Genomic DNA, 12,591 nt, shown 5'->3' with positions numbered 1-12,591 from the left:
TTGTCTTACCCCAGTTCATTTCTAACTCAGGGACTGCATGTATATACTTAGTAGGTTTATTCTTGTATGATAAACAAGAACATGCAAAAAATAACCCCAATCCATACACAAAGAGGCAAGCTTTTTTAGCTGGTATCAGATACCAGGGTGTTTTTTGCATTTTTGATAAGTGAATTTTTTAAACGTTGCATTGTTACATGAACATTTTTATTAAAGTATTTTCATTAAAATAAAATAAAAGAAGAAGAAGAAGGGGGATCATGGGCTACGATTTGGGTTGTGGTAGAGTAGGGGTTGGGTATAGGATTGGGAAATTGTTGAAAAATGGGGATGGATACTAGTAGGGGTTGGGAAGTTTGGTAGACTTCCAATCCTCATCATCAGGGGTTTGAGTCTAAAATTCTTCTGTCTTTCTTGATCCATTAGAAAACATTCAACAATGGCTTGATAAAAACTGAAGAATTTGGAAGACTGTAGGGATTTAAAATGAATAGGAAGAACACTTTTTCTTTTTGATCAATCTGTGTACCCTTGTGTGATTGCATCCATTTGCTACTTAAAAGAGAAAATTCACTCTACTTTGTGGTAGCCTTTTACTCCTTTAGCCCCTTTCTGAATCAAAGAAAATATAGAGAAACATTAAACAGGTCCTAGGCATGGTCAGGGAAGGACAAGAAAAGAAGTGTCCCGCCCTTCAAATCAAACAGTCTTCACTCACATAGACTTCTGGGATTGGAAGATCTTGGCACAGAGAACAGTCCCTTCCCTTTGGACTATCATGCCAAAACTTGTCTTTTCCTCCATAAATATCACTTGGGTCACTCTTAGGTGGGTAAACAGCCTAGATGGACAGTTAATTCCCGTGCCCATCTTTCATTGCCATTTTATCAATGAGGGATTGAGGCTAACGTTCCATATGCATAAAAGGCTCTTGGTAACTGAGATTGTTGCCATATCCCTTTATCTGCAGAGTTAAAACTTTATCATTAAGCCTAGTTCATTGAGACTTTGGTATCATTGCTCTTTTCTTGCTGTCTATGGGAGGGTGCTTTATGCTTGACGAGTGTAAAGCCACAGCAGGAAGTTACTTATACCATTTCAGTGTCTGATGGGGGAAAATGGGGACGAAAGGACTTTTGTTGCCAAGGTTATGCTACTGGATTTGATCTGAAGATTATCTCTTTCTCTTTCAGTCTTGCCTTAGTATATTTTTATGTCTATCCCCCTGTCCCCTCTGTTCCTGCTTCATGCATACCGTGTGCTTTCAGTATCCACATGCATTGGGTATTAGGACCCTGCCTCAGTATATTCCAAAATACATGAATGCTTAGTTTTTGTTATATAGAATACTTTAGCAAAATGACATCCCTTATATAAAATATCAAATAATACAAATGAATGCCAGCGAAAGACAGATCAAATAGTAGGAGGCTACAGCAGGATGTGCTTATACAATAGCATAGTGCTTGGCACCCAGCAAATATTTTGAGTCATATTTGGTTGAATTTTCAGATGTAGAACCCATGTAGGGCTGATTTCAAAGTAATAAATCTAAAAGTTGGAAGCTACCACAAGAGCCATCCAGTTTAATCTTCTGCCAGGAATATACAAAGCATTTGCAACAGATGGGCATTCAGCCTGTTTTAAAACCTTCAGTTAGGAGACTCCTCTGAAGTAGGATCTTTTTCTCTCTTCCCTCGATTATTGAAGTTCATCAATGAGTGGCAGATTCAAAATGAAGGTTCAGTAGGTAGAATTATTGCCAGTAGACAGAAAGAGGGGCCAGTATGGTGTACTGATTTGAGCATTGGATCATGACCCTGTAGACAAAGGTTTGAAACCCAGCTCTGGAAAGAAAACCTACTGGGTAACCTTAGGCAAGATATACTCTCTCACCTTCAGAGGAAGACAAATGTAAACACCCTTTGAACAAACCTCACCTTACGACTGGCATATGTTAGAAATTATTTGAAGGAAAACAGCAAAATTCACCACTGGAAATCAGGAATAAAAACGGATTGAGCAAAGTATGAAGTTAATGCAATGAGGAAGATCATGAATACTTTTAACCAGTAATGATTTCAAGGTTTTTTCAAAAGTTATTTTCAAGGAAAATTTTAAAAGTGATTTGGACAGTACTTTTTCAAGTGTTATGCCATCAGTTCTAAGGTGCTTCTTTTTCCTTTAAAACTGATGGAAACTATTTAAAAGGCTATAGGAAATAACTGGCAAAAAGAGCAGTGCAACAGGTCATCTTTGCCAAAATTACTGGCAAACAAAAGAACAGTGCAACAAGTCATTGTAATGATTAATGGCAACAGATTTTTTTTCAGTGCTGAAGTGAGTAGTAGAACAAATTACTTTGTTAAGTGAGTTTTCAAACCTGCTTAAGAGCAACTAGTCTGAACATTAAAATTAATGGAAAGAAACAATTGAATGATGGGCACTTTGAGTCCTGAATGCTCATTACTGATTTTATATTCATGTGGCGTCATGCTAGCCGTGCAGCAAAATGCAAAATTCTCGGAACAATGACATGTTTATTGGGTCAGTTTGGCTTAATATAAGTACCAGTGTTTTGTGGAGTGTGGATTTTGTTGTGCTTCATTGATTATATAGTTCATACGTAGATTACCATCATCTAGAATATCAATAGGAATTCTGGATAGACTTTCGTCAAGAAGTTAACTACACAGATTCCATGAATTTCTGGCCAATGTGGATTCTGCAGTGAAAACATTGCTGACCGCTGGGTCTTTTACTTTTGTAACTAAAGGGAGTATTACCTCAGCCATGCATGTGAACAAGTTGGGATTTTGGAAGGTCTTGGATTTTGGAATTCCACCTAAGAGAAGACTGATCTTATAATATGGAGGAAGCCAGGAAACCTCTTCCATATTATAAAAACTACCAAATCAGGAAAAGATCCCCATAAGGCTCATCTAAAGAGCCAATCTTACTATAAGACTGAATGTAGCAGTTGCCGAGTGAAACAAATACTGAGATGTGTGGAATAATTAGAGCTACTGTATGTATGATTCATAACTCTATAGATACCTGTCTGGGAATTATCTGGACTTCAGTGGAATATAGCTATATATTTACTTAGAGTAGATGTTTATAGGATTTAATCTTTTTAGAATTGAAAAGCTTTCATTCATTCTGTTAGGGGTACTTTGATTGTGCTTTTCCTACATGGCAGGAGGTTGGTCTGGATGGCCCATGTGCTTTCTTCCAGTTCTATGAAACATTTTGTTATTGTAATGATGACATTATCATTAGCAATGATGGTGATAAAGGATGAATTCTTAATAAATTGCCTGAATAAATTGCCTAAATTAATACATATTTGAAACATTCTTATATGATAAAAAGAACACACAAAAATATAACCACAATCCTTATGTAAAGAGGCAAACCTTTCAAGCTGGTCTCAGATGGTTTTTTTTTTTTGCATTTCTGATATATGAAATGCAAAATGTTGCATTGTTGCATAAATGTTTTCTTTTTGCTCAATCTGTGTAGTGTACCCTTGTGTGCTTGCTTTGTATGTGTATCTATGGAATCAATATATGAGGTTTCACTTACTCACAGCTGCTACATGGACCAGAAAATTCACTCTAGTAGCTTTTCTACTCCTTAAATCTCAAAGGTCTAAGCCTCTTTCTGAATTAAAAAATATATAGGGAAATATGAAACATGTCCTAGGCATGGTCATGGAAGGACAAGAAAAGAAGTGTTCCACCATTCAAATCCAGCAGTCCATACTGGAATTGGAGGATATTAGCACATAGAACAGTGCCCTCACTTTGGACTATCATGCCAAAACTTGTCTTTTCCTTCATAAATATCACAGGTGACAATCATTGCCTCAGATCGGTAAACAACCTAGAAGTACAATGAATGCTTGTGCCCATTTCCTGTTGCCTTTGTATTAATAAGGATTTGAAGCCAACGTTCCAAATACATAAAAGGCTCCTGGTCCCTGAGGTTGTTGCCATATCCATTTATCTGCAGAGTGAAAATGTCACAATGAAGCTTACTTGTAGAATCACTGTGACTTTGGCACCATTGCTCTTTTCTTGCTATTTGTGGGAGGGCGCTTACTGTTCGACGAGTCCAGTGCCACTGCGGAAAACTAGTGAAACCATTTCAGTGTCTAATGGAGGACGATGGGGAAAATGGGGACGAGCAGAATTCTGTTCCAAAGGTGCTTATGCCATTGGGTTTAAACTGAAGGTAATCTCTTTCTCTTCCAGTCTTGCCTAGAACAAATTACTTTGTAAAAGTAATTATTAGACATTCTTAAGAGAAACCAACCTGTGCATTTAAATTTATGGAAAGAAACAACTGAATGATCAGAACTTAAAGAGTCCTGGATGTTCTTTATTGATTATATATTTGTGGGTTGTCATATCGGGCCAGTTTGGCTTTATATAGGTACGAGTGTTTCGTGGATTTTGTTGTACTTTATTGATTATTATAGTCATCTAGGATATCAATGGGTATATTAGACAGACTTCCCTCATGAATTTCGCTACACAAGTTCCATGTGGATACAGCGGTGAAAATATTGCTGACTGCTTGGTTTTTTTTTTTTTTTTTACTTTTCTTCTCTTAGAAATTGCATTTGCTAAAACAGAGCTTTCCATACATTCCATTTTGGAGATACACTTTTTAAACATACATAATCTTGTAACACAGTAATTTGCTTTTATTAGCAAACCAAGAGCTAAACCAGTCCCATATAAACTGTAATAACCAAGTGTATGAGACCACAACGTATTGCATGAAAAGCTTTCATTTATCTTTTAAAAAAATATATGATTTGTAAGATAACATATATTTCCATATTTTGTCTTTTCTTCTTACGTTCTTGTGTCACACCTACACACTGCGGCTGACATAATAATGTGCCACAGCATATAGTTTGGAATGCTCTGGTCTAAAAGGTATTCCCTTTTCCACTGCTACTATATAGTACTTTATTAAAAATGTAGGGGAAAACAATAAATGGATAGTCTTCTTTAGTAAATGAGGAACAGTGAAGCAGAGAAATGTGCATTTAATTTTAGGCTACAAGTCACCTATTATCACATGTTTTATACAGTTGTTTCCTAGAAAGAGGGGTGGAATCTTGCTCTCCCTTTTTCGTTCTTTTGTCCACCTGTTTATATTGTCTCTTTGCCTCTGTTGTCTCAGGTTCAGTCCTACTATTATAAAGATCGCACAACTTTAAATGCAATTCGGCTGAGTTGCAGTGATGGCCATCATATTACATCTACAGAAGGAAAGTGAGCATTATCCTCTTCTGTGTTTAAAGATTTGTGTCCAAATTTTAATAATGCTATTTTCCCAGGAATACAGTAAGATCCCCATATGCATAGGAGATATGTTCCCAGCTGGATTGCAGTTACTTGAAACTGCGGATGTGACCAAATTCCATTAAACTGGCTTATTTTCAGTTCTAGCATATCATAGAGTTGTGTTGGAGGATCCCAAGATTCATAGAGAGGTGTAAGCATACCTTAAGATCTGGAGGATCAAGTACATTCCTAGAGAGACCTTTTTACTCTAGGCACAGACAAGTAATTCCATACATAAAGAGTCAACTGTTATTGGGGTCTCACTGTATATTTTCTACAGCCCATTCTTTACATTATGAAGCCAAGCAAAAAGAAATAACAAACACCTTATCGGCAATAGATAATGATTGAAGAAATTGAATATTAGGTTGTCCTTTTAGCACCCACGCTGCGCTGCGCGCCCTGGCCCAGGCCAGCTGGCCAGACTGCAGCAGAGGTCCCTCCAGGCTGCGATCACCTGGAAAAGGCCAGATGGGCGAGGGTGAACGCTGCTCACCCTGACCCCGCCTCTCGCACAGCGGGGCCAGGGCGTGCAGGCCGGGAGGCGGGGCTCCGCCCAGACGGGGCCTTGCCTCCCACTCCGCACACCCTAGCCTTTTCCAGGTGGCCAGAGTGCAGCAGAGGTCCCTCCAGGCCACGATCCTGAAGGAGAAACAAAGTGGCTTAATATAAAAGCATTAGCATAGAATTTAAATATGCAAACATTAAAACAGAATTAAATATAAACAGTATTTAAAATTTTTCACTAAAACATATTTAGATATTTTGGACTTTAGCTCTTACAATTCCTAACAGCTGGTAAACTAGCTAGGATTACTGGGAGCGGAAGTCCAAAACACCTGAAGAAGCACAGTTTGAGAAACACTATTCTAAAGCAAAGCATCTTAAACTATGGGTCCCGATCCTGTTTGGGGTCCCCTAACTGAATCTGGGGATTGTGAAAAAATTGTGCAGTTTGCCACCTAGTGGCTATTTTAGACATTTACAGAAATCCAGGAGAAAAAAAGCAGCAGCGTATGTTCTTCCAACTGAGGCTGCAAACCAAGCATGCCAATATGGCATGAGATATGTTGACGATACATTCTGTAGTATACAATATTCAGCCAAGATTTAATTTTTATGCAAAAATTAACAAGCACATCTGTCTCATTAGTATGCAGTAGAAAAAAGTTTAAGAAGCCTGCTCTAGAGCTCCGATTTAAGCCAGACAGTCATAGGATTCTTGATAAAGATCCTCAGTCAATTTTCCACTCCTCTGGTGACAGAGGCATTGGGCATGCCTGTATAACAATCCACAAAAAAGAAAATGCGATCCTTCAAATCTACTAAACTTCTTCTTGGGACCAGAGGTATTTTGGATTTTTCATTTTTGTTGTTGGATTTTGAAATATTTGCTTATCTGTACATGAAGTACCTTGTAAATCAGAGATGAAGTTCATAAAGGTTCAATATACACCTTATACACATAGCCTGGTGGTAAGTTTATGCAATTATATAAAAAAATGTTCATGAAACAACATTAGTGTACAGTGAATGAAGGAAAGGTGCCATTATCCGCATTAACACATTAGGGCTTTAAAACGAGCAGACCCAGATTTCTGCCAACTGCTAAATTCTGAAAGGTAGTTTAGGGTGGGTATTTTAAATTCTCAGCTATAGAGGTTCTTGCCTCTCCAGTTAAAAAGCCTTACAAGGAGACATATTGCAAATGTAAAGGTGGATGGTTATCTTGAACACTGTAAAGCTTGTAGAAAAATCTAAGTAAAAATGCCAATACAGTCCACATCACCTGTTCCTACAGGGACTACATATATACATTCCCCTCCATTTAAGTAACTGTGATATAGAGTTACTTGTCTGTTCATGTTCTGCCTGTCAGGCAACCATAAGCATCTGGTTGATCACTCAAGAATCAGGTGACTAGGCTAGGTAGACCTTTGGTTTAACCATACAGGGCTTGTCATATCTCAGGTAATCTAATGTGGTGATTGTGTAGTCTCTTTCATCATATGTTTTTTGTCTGATTTGACAGGAGCGGTGACTGGACGTTCTTCAAGTTTTGCAGTGGTAAGCATCTATTAAAGGAATTCAAGCTCAGAGTCTCTAAACCCAAGATGTTTGGTGATGATACAGCAGCCAACAACATTGTATTTAGGTGCACCAATGGAATTGTGCTGCATGGAGATGGGTACAACTGGGGTCAAGAGGGAAGATGGAGCCAATCCTGTAGAAAAGGCATTTGTGGCCTGCAAACAAAGGTGCATCAGCCAGAGTCTTTGGATAGATTGGACACTACTGGACTCAATGATGTTCGTTTTTTCTGCTGTGAAGATTAAATATTTGCTTCTTCCCAACTCCTGGCACTTGGATGTATCTGTCTGTTGCCAACTGTCAATTTTTATACCTATAAATCAATTATTCAGTTATTTGCACCACAGGGAAGCTTCATGACCTGTCAAGGACCTGACACAAAATCTCTATTGATGCAGTTGCTCACCATTGCATAGTCAAATGGCAGTCCATAGTCATACACAGCAAGCAGTCTAACAAGGACAAAGTATACAAATAGTCCTGGGTTCTTTCCAAGGGTCAATGCCAAGCAAGCTCACTAATTCAGATCATAGTCCAAAACCAAGGCCAGTCACCAGAGTCAAAGTTCCACCCATGAGTTCGCCAACCAAAATCCAGGCTATAGCAGTTCCTCAAACATTGCTCCCAGCAAAGGAGCAGCTCCAGCCACCAGCTTTTTATGCCACTTTTGAAAGCGCTCTCACCTGTTGGATCTTCTCTGGGCCAACTGATTAGATCTTCTTAGTTGGATGGCATTAATCCTTAATTGCAGTCTAGCTGGAATGCTTATCTCCTGGTCTGCTTCCTGGTCCCAATCCTGCCCTACCTCTGTGTTCCTACTTCCCTGAGACTCTTGGTCCTGCTCTGCAGGGATAGGTTCCTCAGTGTCAGGCTACTACTCTCTGCTTGCCCTTGACTGAGATGTTGGCCAAAGCAGCCCTTCATCTTTAGGTCCTTCCTCACAGTTGAATAAAATCCCACATTATCTGCTTTGAACTGGAATATATGGCAGTGTGGACTCAGATAACACAGTGCAAAACAGATATTGTTGGACTTTCTGCCTTGATATTCTGGGTTATATGGCTGTGTGGAAGGGCCCTGAGTCTTCATCACAAGCCCTGACAATAACTGTCAGTGCCCATATCCCACAAGGGGACTTAGGGCCTTTCCATACAGCCCTATATCACAGAATATCAAGGCAGAAAATCCCACAATATCTGCTTTGAACTGGGTTATCTGAGTCCACACTCAATGTGGGATTTTCTGCCTTGATATTCTGGGATACAGGGCTGTGTGGAAGGGCCCCAGGTTTTGCCCACAGGCTGTTGTCTACATCCAGGATGTTGCTGCACCTTAAGAATATCATATAGCTCCACTTTCACTACTTTTTCTTATGGGCAAGGATATAAATTGGATCCTGGTGACAAAGGCCCCTTCCACACAGCTGAATACAATCCCACATTTTCTGATATGAACTGGAATATAAGGCAGTATGGACTCAGATAACCCAGTTCAAAGCAGATATTGTGGGATTTTCTGCCTTGATATTCTGGATTATATGGCTGTGTGGAATGGCCCACAGACAACAGCATAGGAAATAGCATGAAAGTAGGCTGACCTACAGCCCCCCCCCTCCCCAAAATCTGAAGCTGCATTCAATCAGACCACATTTCCTGATTTCCTTTGTAATTCTCCCATGCTTTTAATTAAAGTAACACGGATATCAGTTTTGTCATAATTCTGAAAGAAATAATAAAAGGTTTTTCATAACTCTGAAGAACTGGATCAATGTAATCCCTGTGTTTAGTTGCTAACCATATTACTGCAGTGCCAGAAGATAGTTTTGAGGGCCTGGTTCAACTGCATCACCTGTGGCTTGATGATAAGAACTTGACTGAAGTCTCTATTATTCTACTCAGCAATCTTCTCTCCAAACAAACCTTAATCTTGGCAGTCAACAAAATAACTGATCCCTGACTTTGTATTTACAAATCTCTCAAACCTTGTTACCCTGCATTTCCATAACATTAAAATAAAAACACCAGGACATCACTGTTTTGATTAATTAAACAATCTAGAAACTTTGGATTTAAATTATAATTACAATTGATCTGATTTGATCTGATCTATAATTACATGGTTGAATTCCCTGAAGCAATTAAAGTGCTTCCAAGACTGAAGATATTGGGGGTATTCCATTTATAGGGAATCATTTATAGGGAATCCACTTCTAAGAATTATACACCTGTATGATAACCCATTATCCTTTGTTGGGAACTCAGATTTTCAAAACTTGTCAGATTTGCATTCCCTAGTCATCCGTGGAGCCGGCATGGTACAATAATTTCCTAACTTGACAAGAACTAGCAATCTGGAGAGTCTGACTTTTATGGGCATTAAAATAAGCACCAAACCCATTTATTTATTTATTCACTTTGTTTTATATCCCACCCTCTCTCCCTCATAGACTCAGAGTGGCTAACAATTGGCAATAATTTGATGCCGTTCAAACATAAGGCAATATCAATTCAGAATTGATTTGTGCCAAGAGCAAAAGATACTTTGAACTTTGGATTTGTCCTATAACAATAGAAAACATATTCCAAGTTTTAACGCCTGCAGTTATTTGCAGCATAACCAGGTAGAGGATATCAGAGAAGATGCTTTCCAGGGACTAGCTTCTTTACATACCCTTAATCTCATCAGAAATTTGATCCACCAGGTTTTACTAAACTTGGTGCTATTACCAACCTGGATTTAAGTTTCAATGCATTGGCTTCTTTTCTAACAGGAAGCTTGAGTAGGCTAAATCAGATAAAATTACTAGACAATACTGAACTGAAAGAGGCACTATCTGCAAAGGACTTCATGAAACTCAGATCCCTATCCATTCCATATACTTATCAGTGCTGTGCCTTCTGGTCTTGTGACTCATAGAATCATAGAATAGTAGAGTTGGAAGAGACCTCATGGGCCATCCAGTCCAACCCCCTGCCAAGAAGCAGGAAATCGCATTCATAGCACCCCCGACAGATGGCCATCCAGCCTCTGTTTAAAAGCCTCCACCTAAACTAACACTGAAGATTCCAGCCATTAGAGTCAGAGTTAGTTGCAAATGATTAAGATACAGATGCTTTAAACAGTGATGAAAATGAAGAACTTGGTCAAACCATAATTCACTGTATGCCCTCAACAGGCACTTTCAAACACAGTGAATCCTTACTTCGAAGCTGGATGATTCGTTGTACTGACATTTATTTCTCTGGTTGCTTTGTTCTTTAACATGCATGTCATATTAACCATATTTGCTTCTTGTACTTCATTGCCTTCATCCAAACTGTTCACAGCTTTGATGTCTGTATCTAGCTTACTTATGGGTCTCTACAGAGGTATATTAACTTTCCTGGGTGCAGTCTCCTGGAGGAGATTTGCAGAATAGGGTATCTGATGGGAGACATCCAGTGGCTGTAAAGTTGCTGGGTTTTTGTCCATTTTCTCTTTAGAAAGTACCATTTTGTTTCTAATGCTAGCTGTTATTGATCAGAGCTTATTTGCAAAGGTTATCCTTTTAAAAAATAAATAAATAAAAGCAATCATCTAAAGCAGTAACTCTTGCTTTCCTCTGTGCATTGGTAGTGGGGGTTTTGCCACTTTTACATAAGGGAGAGTATTCTGCATCACCCCTTTGCCTGGCCTTTCCTACTGGAGAAAATCCTTCCCTGGGATTTCCAGTTACTTCTATCAACTTAAGGCAAACACAGAGAGCAAGCCTACTTGAATTTTCTTAAATTCATAATTTCTCAGATATTATGCTGAATTACCTGGTGTGACGGCGCGAGTGGCGCCATCTATATGTTGGAACTATAAGTTTCAAGATTTGAATTGCTGTATCATGCCTGATTTTGCCCTTACCCTGTAAATGTAGTTGGATTGGTTATTTATATCTGTCAATCAATGTTGTTTGTACCTGTTATATTGCTCACTCAGCAAAACTGTTTGGCTCCACCTCTTCCTGGAGTAGGACTGTGTTTCCTCCTTTTCATTCCATCAGCAAGTTCTCTATCGGATGGACGTGAAAGAGAGGCTTGGCTCAAAAAGCCCTTCAAAAGTTACCTCTCAGCACCAATTCTGAGGTTCTTACCCTTGGGACTCACACTTCATGTTCAGGGCCAACCTGAACAACGTTGAGGAGTCTCAAGCGCCTTCACATCAGTCCTTTGGCAACAGAGGAAGACTCTTGTCTTCAGATATAGGTCATTGGACTGAGGTTGAGTTTGCTCCGGCATTCACAGCCAGAGAAAGAGGGATCTGGACAAGCTTCATGGACTTAAACAATCAAAGACTGTAATGTATATTTTCTTTTACCCCCTTTGTGAAGAATAAACCCAGTTTTTGAGTTAACTACAGTGTTTTGGTCCTTGGGAGTTCCAGTTTCCTTAAAGGAGGGCAAGAAGCAATCCCCTGGGGAAAGATGTCATGTCCATGCCTCTTTCACTAAGAGTTTACAGCCCCAGGCGCGACGGCACAGTGCTGAGAGAAGCCTTCTTTTCCAGGAGTACTGAGAGAGGAGCCTTCTTTTCCAGAACTGCTGAAAGAAGCCTTCCAGAAGTGCTAAGAAGGGAAAAGAAGGAGTGAAAGGGCCTTAAATTTGCCAAGCCCATAGTCTCCTAAAGATAAAGAAGTCAAAGGAAGCCCAGCCTTCAAAAAATTGAGACATTTACAAGCTTTCCTGCTCTTTTGCATCTCAAGCCACCAGCAAATCCCTACATCCAGCTCTTGCAGCTGCAGCAAGTTCAAGCCTTCTGCAAAGTGGATACATTTGCTAGAAGCCTAGCCTTTGCAAAATTGAGACATTTGCTAGGTTTCCCGCCTTTTTTTGCATCTCAAGCCCCCAGCAAATTGATACATCCAGCTCTTGCAGCTGCAGCAAGTTCAAGCCTTCTGCAAAGTGGATACATTTTGCTAGAAGCCTAGCCTTTGCAAAATTGAGACATTTGCAAGCTTTCCCGCTCTTTTTGCATCTCAAGCTAGCCAGCTAATTGCTACATTCAGCTCTTCAACTGCACAAGATCAAGCTTTTTGCAAAGTAGATACATTTCGCCAGAAGTCAGCCTTTGCAGACCAACCAAGCCTCTTCCAGAAACCAGATTGCAAA

At 39.4% G+C, this 12,591-nt stretch overlaps 1 protein-coding gene and 2 pseudogenes across 1 annotated transcript; all 3 read left to right on the top strand.

Annotated features, from left to right (window-relative positions):
- Nucleotides 1-3,911: 3,911 nt before the first annotated feature.
- On the top strand, nt 3,912-11,837 carry LOC134297357 (vitelline membrane outer layer protein 1-like). The gene is made up of 3 exons (XM_062974591.1): nt 3,912-4,239; nt 5,203-5,294; nt 7,399-11,837. The coding sequence occupies exons 1-3, from the start codon at nt 4,033-4,035 to the stop codon at nt 7,700-7,702; spliced, it is 603 nt and encodes a 200-aa protein (XP_062830661.1). The 5' UTR covers nt 3,912-4,032; the 3' UTR covers nt 7,703-11,837.
- Nucleotides 8,031-11,837, top strand: LOC134292314 (leucine-rich repeat-containing G-protein coupled receptor 4-like; annotated as a pseudogene).
- On the top strand, nt 9,936-11,837 carry LOC134297294 (leucine-rich repeat-containing G-protein coupled receptor 4-like; annotated as a pseudogene).
- Nucleotides 11,838-12,591: the final 754 nt, after the last annotated feature.

This window comes from Anolis carolinensis, chromosome 3 (genome assembly GCF_035594765.1).
Source record: "Anolis carolinensis isolate JA03-04 chromosome 3, rAnoCar3.1.pri, whole genome shotgun sequence".
In the NCBI taxonomy this organism is placed as follows: domain Eukaryota; kingdom Metazoa; phylum Chordata; class Lepidosauria; order Squamata; family Dactyloidae; genus Anolis; species Anolis carolinensis.
The sequence above is the reverse complement of the archived record's forward strand: the minus strand, read 5'-3'. Positions and strand labels throughout refer to the sequence as shown.